This window comes from Galeopterus variegatus, unplaced genomic scaffold (assembly GCF_000696425.1).
Source record: "Galeopterus variegatus unplaced genomic scaffold, G_variegatus-3.0.2 Scaffold120, whole genome shotgun sequence".
Classification (NCBI taxonomy): Eukaryota; Metazoa; Chordata; class Mammalia; order Dermoptera; family Cynocephalidae; genus Galeopterus; species Galeopterus variegatus.
The window spans coordinates 196,622-213,615 of NW_007726231.1; the positions used below are offsets into that span (position 1 = coordinate 196,622).

Consider the following 16,994-nt stretch of genomic DNA (forward strand, 5'->3'; position numbering starts at 1 on the left):
GGGGGTGGGTGGGACTGGGGATATCTATTAGCAGATGTTATGTTTTTGTTTGTTAAGATCGGGACTAATGAGCATTGTTAAAACTCCACATGCAACCAGAATATCATAGACTGGAAGAAAACAAGTTTTCTTCCCTGAATCTTAATGTTACCACACAAAGTTATCATTTCTTTCCCATCATCTTTCTCCAAACTGTGAATCCACTTCTTGGAATCTTTGTTTCAACTGACTCCTAAAAGGTCTTTCCAGATCCTGCACATCTGTATGAAGAATGGATAGTGTTTGGCAGAATTTACGTATTTATTTGTAACATACCTTGTTCCACAAAGTATGAGACAAATTCCAAAACACACCTAATCCAGATATCAGTGAATTCTCCACACTGTCTCATTGTTCCTTTTCCCTTTGCCCCACAAATAGAGTGACCCATCTTATTCTGTACTTCTCTGCTAATGGCTCCTAAGAGTGTGTGTGTTATTTCTCTTAAACACATACTTGCATTTAAACAGGTGCCTTGTGAATATATGGCTTTAATACAAACAAGTAAATTTAATAAAATTAATTTCACCTGGCTGAGTTGGGAAGATATTTAAATTACATCATCTAGGCAGTCCAGGTCAGATTTTTCTTCTGTCCATTTATTCTTAAGAGAAATTCAGAGTAAAATGTTCTAAGTTGTCAGAAAGAATGTGTGTGTGTATCTGTATATATACCTATATATTTGTATCTATACATTCAGTGAGAAAGTGTATATTCTTTTCTAAATCCTTTTTTGCAATAATTGAGGATCTAGGAAGTTGAGCGTTATTGTGATGATCTTTTAATTCATACCCACAATCGACCCAGCCTGTTACAGGAAGGCATTATGAAAGTTGTCATTTTCTCATTCTTGGCCTTGACCAGTTCCTACTCTTAACCCTCCCAGTTTTTCTTCAGCATCCTCATCACTGCATACTATAAATTCCATTCTTATCTACCTGACTTACAGTTATCCCACCTGGCAATCTGCTCAAGCTGGTCCCATAGCATGCATGCTTATATGGAACAAACAAGAGAGCAGGGATGCACAGGCTGGTTGGTACAACCCAGATATAATAGGGACACGAGGAGGCTGGAGGGTAAAACTACCACTTTTTCCTTCTCTAGTCTTGCTGAGTTCCGCATGGTGTCGTGGAAAGATTACAGGCTAAGGGACCACCTTCTTTGACATCTCCTCCCTTGGATGGCTCAAAGGAAGCTCAATCTCAACATATCTAATACTGACATCATGGTCTTTCCTTTTAAATCTGTTCCTCTTCCAAGGCATCCTTCATCAGTGAATGACACCAAAATCCATCCCGTGCTTCAAGCCATAAACCTAAGAGCAATCCTTAACATTTTCCTTTCTCTCACCATTACTAAACCCTGTCCATTGTACACCTTAATTGTCTTTGGATTAGTTCACCAGAGACCACCATAATAGTCTCCTGACTGCCCCTTCTTCAATCTGTTTGCTACAGGAAGTCAGGTGAATCTACGTACAATGCAAATCTCATTAATTCTCTACCATACTCCCCATATCCCCAGCCCTTCAGTGACTTGCCATTGCTGCCAGGATAAAGACTTTAAGTTCCTTAGCGTGTCCCACGAGCTTCTGCCTACCCCTGCAGCTTATATTTCACCAGGCTCTGGGGCCTGCAGTTTCTCCCACCTAAATGCTCCCTCTTCTCCTGGTTAACTCTTTCATCCTTTGGAACTTCACCCAAGCTTTGCTCACTTGGGAAAACTTCCTGTCCTCCCTGACTGGATGAGTCACTCTTGTCATAGTTTCTCTTACACAAGACATTTGTCTCAGTGTAATTTTATGTTTCTTAATGTGTCTCCCCCAAGGGTCAGCAAGCTCCTTGAGGACAGGGATCTTGTCTGTTTTGCTCAGCACTATATTCCTGGCATTAAGTGCACTGCCAGGCCCACAGCTGCACCCTGCACCTCTACAATGCCTCATGGCCATGAAGGTCAATCCCTTTTTTTTAAAAAATGAATATTATTATTTTACATTATGGACACAGCCACAGTAGGTAATATTATGCAAAGTGCTTTCTTCCATGTTCCAAGTTATGGATAGAACAGAACCAGAGTACTGTTGCTAGAGCAAGTTTCTTTAGCATTATCCAGACTTGCGTTCATCTTCTCTTAATGCTACTCATTCAGCAAACACTCACTAAACCTAACGAATGAAGAGAACAAGATTCCTGTTAACCACATGGCAAATACACATACAAGGCACTGGATGAGGAGAGCACTAAATTTGCCTAGGAGGGTAAGACAGCTTCCAGGAAGGAGAACATAACAAGACTTTTGCAGTTGAATTATAAGAGGAAAGGAAGAAGGGCTCTCCAACATGCGCAAGATTGTGAAACAGTACAGAGGTCTGAATAACTGTGAAATCACTACAACTCTGGAAGGGCCAGAGCTTAAGATGTGGATGAGAGTGTTGTAGAGGCAGGAGCAATTAAACTGTGAAGGGAACTATAGGTGAGACTGAAAAGGTTTTGTATGGGTCAGCCCTTTAGCCAATTCTATTTTAAGGAATATTAATCCCCTAAAAGACACTGTTAGAAATTTTGGAGTTAAGGGTGCTGGGGCTGGTTAAGTGCAGGAATACTACACTCCCAAACACTGCAAGATCATGAACCTCGAAGAATGCAGAGCTCCCCAAATGCATCAGCAACCTCTTCTCATGGAACATCAATAAAACTCAAGTGTATGGGGCACTAGAGGCACAATTTAGGAAACGATGGCATAGGCAGTAGGAACACCTACAACATATGATGCATTGGCAAGGAATGACCAAATTTGTATTTTGGAAATGCATCTGTAGGGTGGAGAGCTAACTGGGGAAAGGGGAAACGTGGTGGAGACCAGTGAGGCAAGAATTTAAATACAGAAGCAATGAGGGTCTGAAGAGGGGGGAGGGGCCAGTGACAATGGAGTGGGGAAGAAAAAGGGGTGATTAGGAGATTGTAATCCTCTGTGTGAGATTAAGTGGATTGTAGGAAGACAAAGATCCTAGGATGAAGAGGTTTTATAATGGGGGTGATCAGTACTGCCAACGAAGACAGCAAAACAAGTGCAAAACAAGAAGCACTTGGGGTGGAAGTTATGGGAGTGTTTTTACAGACTTGAGCTTGTGGAGCTGTATAGGAGGCCACTGGAAATATGGGTCTGTAGGTGATAACAAGAGCAACAATAACAACATCCTCAGCTAATATTTAAATAGTACTTACAATGTGCTGCCCACTAATCTAAGACTCTACCCATATTAACTTATCTAACATTCAATAATACTAATAAATACTACTACTGCTCCTACTCTATAGATGAGGAAGCTGAGCTACAGAGAGCTTAAGTAACTTGCCCACAGTCAGAAAGGTAGTGGTGGAGTCAGAATTTGAACCCATGTCTAAAGTTGGGCTTTTAACCATGACTTCACACTGCCTCTCATATGGAGTTGGGAATCACCAGCACATAGTTAAAGCCAGAAGTGTGAAAGTCATAGGAATTTGAAGAATGAGTTCAAAAGAGGACTCATGATAGAAGTCCAAGGAATATAAGCATTTAGCTGCTAGGCAGAGAGAGAAAGACACAGAGATGGAAGGCCAAGTCCTTTTCTAAGCACATAAAATGTGTGTGCAGTAGGAACACATACTGTGGTGTGCTATGTGTGAGTGAGAGCCCTGGCTCATTTTCATATTTGTTAAGATATGTGGGATAAGAAGAGAATATGAAGGTGGAACTGAAGAGAGGAGGTGAAAAGAAGTAAATATGGCTTCTTATTTATGCAAATGTAGCAAATATATTTACCAATATGCACAGAATAATTAAAATATGGAAAGAAATATTTGGGACACAATACAGGAAATCTGCTATTCTACTCATCTACTTTATACTGAGTTAATTACTATGTGCTATGGGTTGAATTGTGTCCCCAAAGGTTCATGTATTATCCCCACTGGAACAGTGTTGAGGGTGGGAAGTCCTATTATGGTTGAAAAGTGGGGCCTTTAAGAGGAGATTAGATTGTGAGGTCCATACATTGATTGATTGTTATTGCAGCACTATTTATAAAAGCCAAGAGCAGGAACCAGCCTGAATGTCCATCATCACACGAGTGGATAAGGAAACTGTGGTATATCTACACAATGGAATACTACTCTGCTATAAAAAGGAATGAAATACTACCATTCTCAGGAACATGGATGGACTTAGAGAAAATTATATTATGTGAAACAAGTCAGCACGGAAAGAGAAACACCACATGTTCTCACTTAATTGTGGGAGCTAAATATAAATAAATTGATAAATATACAAACAAATAAACACTGGGGCAGGGGTGGGAGGAAGACACAACAATGACAACAATTCTTTGTACTTGTTAAGACAAGTGAACAGATATGACATTGATCAGGAAGGGGAGAGAGACAGCAGAAAAAAGAACTGGTAAAGGGACATGAAAATCAACTACACGCATATTGATAAGTTAAAATTAAAAAAAAAGAAAATTACAAAGAAGAATGTAAAAAAAACCTCATTCATGTTTTTATACAGTAACAATGAGAAATTTGAAAAGGAAATTAAGAAAACAATCCCATTTACAATAGCATCAAAAAGAATAAAATATTTAGTAGTAGAATCAACCAAGGAAGTGAAAGACTTATACACTGAAAACTATAAAATACCAAAGAGAAAAATTAAAGCGGACACAAATAAATAGAAAAACATTCCAGGTTCACAGACTGGAAGAATTAATATTGTCAAAATGTCCACACTACCCAAAGTGATCTACAGATTCAGTAAAATCCTTATCAAAATCCCAATGGCATTTTTTGTCTACAGCAATAGAAAATGCAATCCTAACATTCATATGGAACCACAAAGGACCCAAAATAACCAAGGCAATTTTGAGTACAGACGAAGTTGGAGATATCATATATCCTGATTTAAAAATATATCACAAAGCTACAGTAATTAAAACAGGATGACAGTGTTATAAAAGCAGACAAATAGACCACTGGAACAGAATACAGAGCCCAGAAATAAACCTATGCATATATGGTCAGCTGATCTTTGATAAGGGTGCCAGTAATACACAAATGGAGAAAGGATAATCTCTTGAATAAATGGTGATGAGAAAAGTAGATATCCACATGCAAAAGAATTAAACTGGACCCTTATCTCACACCATACACAAAAATTAACTCACAATAGATTAAAAACTTAAACCTAAGACCTGAAACTGTGAAATTTCTCAAAGAAAACATAGATGAAATGGCTTAACATATCTTGACAATGGCTCTGGCAATGATTTCTTGGATATGACACCAAGAGCACAGGTAACAAAAGCAAAAATAGACAAGTGAAATTACTTCAAACTAAAAAGCTTCTGCACAGCAAAGGAAACAATCAACAAAATGAAAAGGCAATCATAATGAAAAGCAGAAAATTTTTGCCAACCATATATCTGTTAAGGGGTTAAGATCCAAAATATATAAGGAACACCTAAAACTCAATAGCAAAAAAAACCAACCCAAGTCAAAAATGGGCAAAACACTCAAAAGAACACATACACATGGCCAACAGCTATAGCAAAATGTGTTCAACATCACTGATCTTCATGGAAATGGAAATCAAAACCACAATAATATATCAGCTCACAGTTGTTAGGATGGCTATCATCAAACAAACAAATGATAACAAGTGTTGGTGAGGATGTGGAGAAAAAGGAATCACTGCATACTGTTGAACAATGAAAAAAGGAATGTAAATTGGTGTAGCCAGTATGGAAAACAGTATGGAAGATCATCAAAAAATTTAAAATAGTACTACCAAATGATCCAGAATCCCAATTCTGGGTATATATCCAAAGGAACTAAAATCAGCATCTCGAGGAGATATCTATACTTCCATGTTCACTGCAGCATTATTTTCAATAGTAAAGTCTTGCAAGCAACTTAAATGTCCATTGATGGAAAATGAATATGTGGTATACTCATACAACAGAATTATTTGGCCTTAAAAATGAAGAAAATCTTGTCATTTGTGAGAATACAGGTGAACTTGGAGTACTTTATGCCCAGTGAAATAAACCAGATGCAGAAGGACAAATACTACATGATACCAATTATATAAGGAATCTAAAACAGTCAAATTAAAAGAAGAAGAGAGTAGAATGGTAGTTGCCAGGGTCTGTGGGTTAGGAAAATGGGAAGGTATTTGTCAGAGGCTAAAGTTTCAGTTATGCAAGAATATGTCCTAGAGATCAACTGTACAAGTATAGTGCCTACAGTAAACATTACTTTTTGCTAAAAGGGTAAATCTTATGTTAACTGCTGTTATCCGTCCTACTTCCAAATAATAAATTAAAAAGGAAGAAGGAAATTTCAGGAGGTGATGAATAGGCTTATGGCATAGATTGTGTGGTGCTCTAATGGGTGTATACTTATCTCCAAACTCATCAAATTGTATATATGATATGTATGCATTTTTGTATGTCAATCATATCTCAAAGTGGTTGAAAATAAATTATAATTATAAAGATTAATTTTAAATCAATTAAGAAACATAATTTATTGTTATCTCTTATGGAAGCTTATTTGGTTCAACACATGAAATTAATTTATACTTTTCAACTAAATAATTAAAGATAATTAATAAGTACTACTTGGCAGCAAGAGAAAATTATAATCTAGACCTGATTTCCAAATATAATAGCCACTAGTTACATGAGGCTACTTTAATTAAAATTAAATTAAATTAAAAATTTAGTTCCTCAGTTACACCAGCCACATTTCAAGTGCTCCACAGCCACATGTGGCTCGTAGCTACTGTATTGGATCTTGCAGGATAAACATTTTTATCACCACAGAAATTTCTATTGGATAGCACTGATCTCTAGAACACCTTTTCCTTACCTAACTCTGATATACTTTTTTTTCAATTAACCAGAAGTATTTGATATACAAAATTTTGAGTTTCTTTATTTGCCAGAAATGAATGCAGAGATGATATGCAGCTTTGCCTGCCTTCTCTGAAACCCCTCTTCTTCACCCCCTGCCTCCAAAATACTAGTTAGACTTTTTCCCTTGCTGCCTAACTAACCCCATATCATCTGCATGATAGCATGCAATTGAATCACTTCCATTATGCAAACTTCTCACAAAAGGCAACTTACACAGTTTTCCTGTGCTGATGGGGAGTTTATATCTGGACAGGAATTCCCTGATGCCTCACAGAGAAGGCAGGCACAATGTTAATTTTATTTCACTTTAGTGGGTTAACTGTGCAGTGCTGCCAACTGCTGTGCTGGGTGGGCTCCTTGGAGGGTGGAAATCTCACTGTTTTTCCTCAAGGAACTGATTCTCCAGTGGTTCACCTCTCCGCCCACTTGCCAGATGGTTTTCCTATTATCCTTCACCCTTTCCACTTTTTGGTGAATGTATGATGTTCACGGAAAGATTCGTATTATCATTTAATTCCATTTTTCCACGAACTTTTTGAAGTACGCTCATATGGATAAGTGTAGGTATTTGGTGTGGTGGTAAAATTAGGGAAACAAGAACAAACTGGTGAGGTTGTGCTATTCTAAAATCATCTTTCTTCGTGGTTGTTTTTCACCTCAAGATCTGCTAACAGACAATTTGGAAAGCACGAAAAAATTCAAAGGAAAAACCAAAATCAAAAATCAACTATAATCCCAGCACCCGGAGAAAAGCTCTGTTAACATTCTGGTGTTTGTCCTAATAGTCTTACAAATTCACATCACACTTTACAACTCAAAAATTCAGCTTTTTTCATTTAATACTGTATTATAAACCTTTCATTTATCCAATAGTCTTTGAAAGCATAGTTGCTTAATATGGATGACCCATAATTTGCTTTACTATTTCCCTCATATTAGAGTTTAAAGTTGTTCCAAAATTTTGATTAGATGTAATGTGACAGATATCAATGTACATATATATTTTGTGCACCTCCCTAATGCTGAAAAAAATGCAAAAAAAAAATCAAAGGATATTAATGTACTTGATATATACCCAAATTATCTTCCAGAAAGGTTGTAATAATTTATACTCCCATATATAGGAAATGTGAGTGTCTCACTTCACCTTTTCTAAAACTAGGTGTTAGCTTAAAAACAGCTACGCTAATTTTCTAGAAATTATAGTATATTATTATAGTTTTACTTTATGTTCATTAAATTACCAATGAGGCTTAACAACTTTTATGTTTATGGGGCACCTCTGTTTTTCTTTTCTAAACAGTATGTCCTTTGCCTGTTTATTAAATTGGGGATGGATCTTCCTTTGCTTCTTGTACATTCTTCCAATTTTTTTTATGAAGACTGATTTGTGTTTCTTTTATGGTGCCTATGAGAGCAGGAATAGATCTGCTCATGTGAAAGTGCTACTTAGAGCATATCCATTTCTCTTTCCCATCCTCTTTAGGATGGTGCTATTAGGTTCTTTTTATTTAACAGCCCCTGATCTCCAATGCCACCCACGGTACTATGCTACACCTTAGTGAGATCCCATCTGCTTATCCTTCACCTGTACTTATACAATTAAAAGGCATAGCTTTTGTCAAAGATGTTTTGAGCATCAAATAAGACATCCTGGGAGACTCCTGGGAGTGGAGAACCTTGGATCCCACCCTACCAGCTTTCTCTGTCTCTGAGACCAGAGCTAGAGGCCCGGTGCTATCATCACAACAAACCAGCTAAATTCAAGGACTGATGACTTCTCAAATCCACCCTGGAGTTAAAACAAATAGTAAGAGAACACGAATGTGACATAAAGTATTACCAGAAGAAAGAGTTATTTTTAAAAGGACAACAATTGCAAGAAAAGTCAAAATTCACTATAAACAAAAAAATCAAAAGTTGGTCACACAGCATTCATAGTCTTTTTTGTTCACAACTTTTCTCAAAATTCAAACTTATCTCGCTTTTAGCTTTTAAACTACAACTTTCCAATTAGGACAGATATTTCTAAAAATTCTCAGTTGAAAATTATTTTTTTAATCTGACTTAAAAAGATGAATAAATAATACATTACCTTTGAAACTAGCAGTGAAATGATTTCTTTTACAGTGTTGTCAATCAAATCATCTATTTTTGAATGGTACTGTTGCTAGACATTAAAAAACAAAGATGCATTAGTTCATATGGACACGAAACTTTTGCATTAAGTCATAAATGCTCTAAAGCTACCAGTTATGACATACCAGATTTACTTAAAATGATCATTTTGAACATTAAAAGAACAAAACCTTGAAAATGATCCACCCAATCAACACTTTTTACATTGTGGCTTGAAAATTTTCCCATGTGCACTGTTGAGTTAAGCAGCTAATGGGGTTATTATTTAGATGAATTGAGTTCTTATTCTTATTCAGGCAGAGGAATGTGAAGGATACTTTTTGTCTTTTCCTCTATAATTAAGGTGGCCGTGTATTTTTCTAAAGGGTTGGTTTAGCTGGAGAAGCAAAAAGACTAGAAAAAGATTTAATTAATACAGCATTTCATGTCTGACAACTCTCATTCATAAGTTATTTTAAATGTGCTCTAGAAATAAAATGAGCTCCCAATTGTTCACTCTAAAAGGACCTTTTTATCGGCACAGGGAGCAGCAGTTTATACAATTCTTACAATATGCTCGAGCAAGGGCAAAATTAAAATTTTATCAACAAAGGTGAATAGATGGTAACAAATTAATAGACCATAAAAGGGATAATGAAACAGCATTCACTCTCCATAGTTTTATTACCGCTTCCTCACGAAAAAGACGCCTTTAAATAAATACGAAAAAGATGTATTTAAAATAAACCTGAAAGACTCCTTTTTTGCTTTCTTTAGAGAATACTAGAGGGTTCCATTCTTAAATTAGCAGGAGCTTGGGCTTCTACAGCATGTGAAGGCACATCCATTTAAACAGTAATTCTTCCTTTAGAAGCATTTATCTGACAACAGATTGTCCCCAATAGCCACTTCACAGAAAATGTGACTTGTAAAGACTAACCCTATCTTGATGGTTCAAGGCTTCTTGGAACAGCTAACATAATAACTAGAGTAAAAGTACTCAGGTCAGTATAAACATTAGACCAACTTAGCTGCTGGTTGAATGGTTTCCTAAGATGTAAGTTTCTGAAAGCTATTTTTTTTTTTTTCCTGAAAACACTTCTCAGAGTTTCCACACAGAACAAAACATCAACTTAGGTCTGCTTTGGAATACTCAGGAATGACCCTACCCCATTCCCAAGGGCTCTGTTACAAGTGGCCAACATCTACCTGCATACATAATACAGAAAGGAAGCATAATTTTGGAGCATCTGAATTATTTTCTTTTTCTCTCTGTGTCTGAGTGTAAGGACAATGTCCTCATCACAAAGAAATGATTAAGTTTTGTAATGATGAATATGGTAAATACCTGATTTGATCACTGCACATTATATACATGTAATGAAATATAACACTGTACCCCACAAATATGTACAATCAACATGTCTCAATGAAAAACAATAAAATTAACCACACGTATCTGAACGTGGAACTTTCTAGGCACATACTGAACTCAGTGAAACCTGTCTGTCTCATTTAAGGCATAACTGATTCCCAAATTTTTGCTCTCCAGAGGACAAAAGGAATGGAAACAGAGGGTATATTTCTATTGCAATAGTGCTGATATTTTTGCTTTAGGAAGAGCTTGAAGAGAAGAAAAAGGAGAGAGAATAAAGAAAAGGTAGAAGAAAAGGAGCCCGAAAAAGGTGGCTGGCTGTTAAGGTTCTGATTCAGTCTAAATTACCAATAACTTTCTGAGCCAGGCAGGCTGTCACATGAACATGTTTGAAGCCCACTGAGTAACCAGTAGTGTGAGCCCTGACAACAGACACACTTACAAGAAAGGCGCCCCAGCTCCAGCTGAAAGCTGTGCAGCTGACTGGGCAGTGAGGAGCTTATGCAAATGAACACAGCTCAGCCACTCTCTTTTCATACCCTTCTAGATCCAGATCCGTGTCTGTGCAGCAAGAGGAAATTAAATACCTGCCTGGCTCCTCTTTGGGGTAGAAGAGGAAAGGGATACCGGAGACGGGCTTCAAACTTCTCATTTTTCTGTTAACATGGAAAGTGCTCAAAAACATACAGGGATTAAGGTACCCAGACCTCCAAACAGGTTCCTAAACATGCCTTATCCTCAGTGTTTATCTCCATTAGTCATAAATTTCATTTTTTAACTCAAAAGTAATCAAATGTCATCAGAAGGCTATTGGATACAAAATAATAGAATTTCTACATGCTAAACTTTTGGATTGGATTGATCCTGGCAATTCTTAAAATCAAGCCATTAAAGTAATGTCATTTATACCCATTTTAGGTATTAGGTAGGGAAAGTCTATGGATCCTGGGAGCTATGATACTCTCCTAAAACACACATCCTTAGATTGTTGCTTTCTTTGATACCTGATCTAGCCATAGACAGAGAGAGAGAGAGAGAGCGAGCAAGCGAGCACTGGAAGAAAGGAAAGAAAAGAGATAAAGGGAGGGAGAGGCAACGAGAATGAATGAAGAAAAACACATACACAAAGTTAAAAAGGAAGGAATGAAAAGTACACCTTAGATATATTACTCAAGGGACAAACCGAGATAGTATGAGGTTTGTTATGTTTTTGTAATACGGGATTCTGCTATTGCAAATTAATCTGATTAGATCTGACTTACATTTCAGAATCTGCTCTGGCTGCACAATTGGTAGAGGTGGCCTGGGAACATGGGTGGGAGTGGGGAGGTGGCCTGAGAATTCCCTATTTTATATATACAGACACACACACACACACACACACACACACACACACTCTTCGAAGATAATAACCAACATATGCCACACCAGGTAACAGAAAGTTAGCTAGAAAAGGTTATTCATTAGGGGATCCAAACACCCAAATAGAGATCACAAACAGGTAAAAACAGAACTTACCTGCACAGATGTTTACACTCCCTATGCTAAAACTGACAGATTTTCTTTTTAAATTATATTACACGACAGCATCTTTTTTTTGTTTGTTTTGTTTTTGGTAGCTGGCCTGTATGGGAATCTGAACCCCATCCTTTAACCACCTGAGCTAACAGGCCAGCCCCCAGAAACATTCTTGATAAAAATTTGGAAAGTTTTTGTACCCAATAACAAAACCCCATAACATTCTTATCAGAAGATTTCAAGTTGGATTTGGTAGATTCCAGCTCATATTTAAACTAATTATCCCCACATCTGCCCTCAAAAGTAAATTGTTTGTGCTTTGCTTCTCCAGCAGATGACTCTGAACTTATTAAGACAACCATTCAGGAATCCTTACTTCACAGAGCCCACGGAAACCAGAAATCAGGGACAGTCTGAAATCCTGGCCTCCCTACACTCAGGTTAATGTCATTTCACCTGACTGTTCTCATGCAAACACACACGAAATAAAGACCAGTCAAATGCTGGCACAATTCAACTTTCTGAAAAGATTTTGGTCCTTCTCTTGGGATGAATTTTAAAGGTATTGGATGGTTACTCCTGGAAATGAAAGCATTTTACTTTAACTGAGAACAAATCCTGCACAAGCAGGGCCCGCTGCTCCCCTGAGTTGCCCCATTAATGTGTTTTCATCCTTATCCTCAACCAATGGGACCATGTGATGAAGTGGCTCCAAGGGCAGATGAATGCCTCCAGCCCATGCAGTTATTTGCTTTTCTGTAGCAATGGATAACAAGGATTCTAAATACTGTGGTGATTTCCTGATCCCGACATCTGTCCTGAGGGACTGGCCTGGGATTGCTGACTCATTACACACAGCTGTCACATGGGCAGATCATTCACTCACTAATCACTCCATTAAACCCTATTCTGGGCCTCAGCAGAATGTGTTTGTATCATTATGTGGCATGTAAGAAAACAGAATCATAATTTAGGAGCACAGAAGGGACTGTGTTGTTAGTAAGGAGTTGGGAAGGTTTTATCCCAGCAATGACAATACAACACATTTACTAGAGATTTTGGAGAGATAATTTCCTTATAATTTAGAAAAAAAAAATCTCTGCTAGGTTTAACTACCTGGTGCATATTTTTACACAGTTCCAAAATGTGTAATAATCTATTTTGTTTCAACAACTTATTTGTTGCTTTCTATAAAATGGGGCCCATTGGCTGAACCTGTGCATGTAATATATATACTAATTTGCAACTATTCTGAAACTCATCTTGGCACATAAGGAGAGGGAAAGCCTGTGCAATTATGTGGGTATATTTACTAGAGAGGAAAAGCAAAGTATAAAATCCTTCTTTTGCATTGAAATTCTTATTTACCACTTTTCAGGGTTGCTAATGGGTTTTACACCTGCACGTTTTGAACTGTATTAATTGTGTGAAAGTTGTGGGGAACTAATTGTCTCTGGTGAGAAGGTACAGGTGCAGACATAATGAACAGTAGCAGATTATTCTTCAAAACCATCCAGCTACTAATGTAAAGAATCATTTGACAATGCAACAGTGTTTGTCACGTGTGTGTGCCTGTTTTTCTTTTTAAGTGCTAGAGTGAGTTATTTCTTCCAGGGGAGGGTTTTTAAAGCAGCAACAACAAATCAGTCTGTTCATTCACTCAACAAATATTTACTAAGTGCCTATTGTGTGTCAGGTAATACAGGGTATGTTAAAATAAGAATAAATGGATAAACCCTATACTGAAGAGGAGGGGCAAGATGATTCTTAAGCCAGATGAGAAAAGAATGGGTTTATGAAGATAATATTAACAAGATAATATTCTCATACAGGTATTGAAAAACATGAGCTGGATGGGAGACACTGTATCCAATCCAGCTGCCTACTCATTCAGATTACTAGAGATAATAAATCATGTAAGTGATCAGAGAATAATTACTGAACATTCTGTAACACTTATATTTCAGTTACTAAGTATTTGTAAAGTTGTATGCTATGTTATTAGAAATACATTTTTCCCCCTGAATTGCTCAAAGAATGAAATATAAATATACACATATAAATTATGGCCAAATAGCTAATGTCTGTATCAGGGATATATAAGTATGAAATTCACAAATAGTGGGCCTTCTCATCTACTTTTACATTTAGCTAAGCCCTTCTACTTGGATAAGAATTGTCGATCCAGTAAAAGTCACCCTGAATTTGACTCCCAGATACCAACTCTAAGATTTAAGCTACACGGAGAACACAAAAACATTTTGATTACAAAAAAATATAAATAAAAAAAATAAAGTGCAATCTAATTAACTTAAACCTGTATGCATAAAGGTTTTCAAACCACATACCTCAGTGTTTCTAGGGTGGTACTTTGGGATGACCTTTTGTGGGGGAGGGTGAACATCTCACAATACGGGCCTGGCCCTCTGGTTCTGAAGATGCTTATATTCCAGGCCATAAGTGGGTGGAAAGACTGTATCTCACCAAAATCCACAATGGGGTTTATCTGTATGAAGTGCTCTTGGGTGTGGCTTACTGGTCCAGATATTTAGGGGTTATCCTGATATAAATGCTATCTGTCATCTAAAGTCCCAAACTCTATTCTTCTGATATTAATGAAAGTATATACCACAGATATATGCTTGAAAATGTTAACAATCATTCTGCTTCTAATTTTATTTAGATTTTAATTTAAAGGAAGATGAATTCATTTGGTTTTAAATAATTTTATCTTTAAAAATCTAAGAGTAATCTGCAGATTCTTCAGCCTAAAAGGGAGAAACATTCCTCTTCACATTATTTAAGGTATAAGTATTTACACATATTTTTGAGATAGGAGGTACACAGTGCCCCTGGGATCGGGTTTCAGGCCACTTCCCTGTGTCTCAAACCACTCCTCTAGGACTCAGCCCTCTTCTGAGTCCTGACCTACTGTTGCTTGCAGCATCTACTTTCCGTACAGGCATGTGAAGATTGAGACCACAGGAGGCAGACTTGTGTAATCTCGGTGGCCAACCATGCTTAGCAGAAAGGAGTTTACACCTTAAATGACCTTCCACTGGAGGTGCCAGAGAGCAAATATATTCAAATACATTTGGTGTATGTGGTGGAATTTGACCAATGAGTATACTCTAAGAGACCAACTAAGCATGTGCAAGACTAGGTTGCATAACTGAGAACCACCCTCTTAGTTGAATATTCATTAGATATCATGATTATGTATAGGTAGCTGAACTATAACAGTTGAATCCAGGAAGAAGGTGGCCTGTAACTCACTCTACTGGAGCCAGCCCTCATTTTCCTGTGAGGTGTGTATTTCTTAGTTTTTGAGTTAAACTTGCATTTAGCAGGCTGCCATTCACTTTGGAGCCAACTTGCACTTTGTCTGTAAAGTATGTATTTTTTACCTTTGTATTAAACTTGCTGAGACAGCTGCTCATTCTCTGGGGCCAGTCTACACTTTCCCTGTGAAGTCTGTACTTCTTATTCTTTTCATTAAACCTGTTTTCACTTTCTACCATGACTGTTCTTGAATTCTTTCCTGTGGTGGAGTCAAGAACTTGGTAGAGGATGGGGTGGGTTGAGGTCAGCTATGTGATCTCCCCAAACCCTCTCCTTTGGTATCATCTTAATGAGTCTTTGGGCTCTTGCTATGTTATAGTAAGCTATTAGCTTATATATACACACACAGAAGCCAAAAACCCTGAAAATAAAATTAAATTATTTTAATTTGAAAAGAAAAATAAAAAACCTACATTTACAAAAATAATAATTGAAATGAAAATGTGCTTTTACCAAAAAAAAACCAAAAAAAAAAAAATGAGACTTACCCATTGACTACCAAACTGGATCATACCATGGGGGAAAAAAAAAGATGATGAAAGAGAACATAAAGAAATGATGAAAAGTAATTACAATGGGTAAAAAGACAACAAAATATCAATTTCAATAAATATCTAAGAAAAATAAATTCATTTTCACCCAATCACCACTTTCAACAAGAATAAATCATGGGGTAAAATGAAGTCATATTTCTGAATATAAAACCAAACAAAATACAAATCAAATTTAAACAATGGAATATTTACTCATAAGAACTAGGTCTAGTTTTTAAGTATGTTTCGGCTTGATCTTTAAAAAATGGAAACTTGTATAAAGAGAGTATTTCATACGTTATTTTTTGTGTGTGGCTTGCCTTTATGGATGCAAACTCTGGACACTCTAGATTTGTATAAACAAAGCAGGTTGCTTTCTAGCTTTCTCATTTGCTTGTAAAAAGCAAGGTTTATGTAAATATGCAACACCTAAGCCGTTAAAAGGTATATCTGAAATTCAATGGCCACTTGTAAAATTTTAGGCAGTATTTATACAAAAAAGGAGAAACTGACATGAGCAGAGGATAAAGGGCATTCTGTTATTATAGTAAAAAAATATATGTCAAGTATTTGGTGTTGGAGAATTTGGCTTTTGTGAATCCAATCAGGGGAGAGCCTTTTGGAAAAGCACCCTCCCCTGCCAGGGCACCCTGTGTTGCATTTCCACATGCGGAACATACTCCACTTACCTCTTGTCCTCCATCCAGGGCACAGAGTTTGGTGCTTTGCTTTTTGGCATCAACCAATACATTAAACATTGTACACACGGAAGCTGGAATGCGTAAGTCAGTTGTTTTGCTTGCCTTTTGCAGCTTGAGTTCAAATGCAGTTCTTGTTCTAGTTATTAAAACATGAATTCAGAGTAAGAAATTCTGACATACATTCCACCTGCTCTGTAAAAGTGAAATCAGCACTACGAGATGCTAATTTAAAACATGCAAATAAGGACTGGGCAGTGTGGCAGTGCTTGGGAGCTAGGGAGGGGGTAGAATGCTCTTCTTTTCAGGTGTCTGAAGTGAAAGATTAGACTGTGATATTTTATATTAAACCTAGTGTTATGCAGTCACTCAGACAATATTGTTACCCAAATGAAGCTTTTTGTTATATCTAG

The 16,994-nt window shown here is 37.0% G+C and overlaps 1 protein-coding gene across 9 annotated transcripts in view; it reads right to left on the reverse strand.

Moving 5' to 3' along the window:
- The window catches only part of CADPS2 (Ca++-dependent secretion activator 2), a 506,787-nt gene that overhangs the window by 48,963 nt on the left and 440,830 nt on the right, over nucleotides 1-16,994 (reverse strand). For 7 of the 9 annotated variants that reach the window (XM_008587876.1, XM_008587886.1, XM_008587853.1 and 4 more), the window contains 2 exons: nucleotides 16,573-16,720; nucleotides 9,093-9,167 (listed from right to left, as the gene is read on the reverse strand). In XM_008587876.1, the coding sequence (XP_008586098.1) occupies nucleotides 9,093-9,167; nucleotides 16,573-16,720 (223 nt within the window). Of the gene's footprint in view, nucleotides 1-9,092; nucleotides 9,168-15,838; nucleotides 15,854-16,572; nucleotides 16,721-16,994 lie in introns of all 9 variants that reach the window. The other 2 variants (XM_008587894.1, XM_008587844.1) reach the window with 1 other exon arrangement.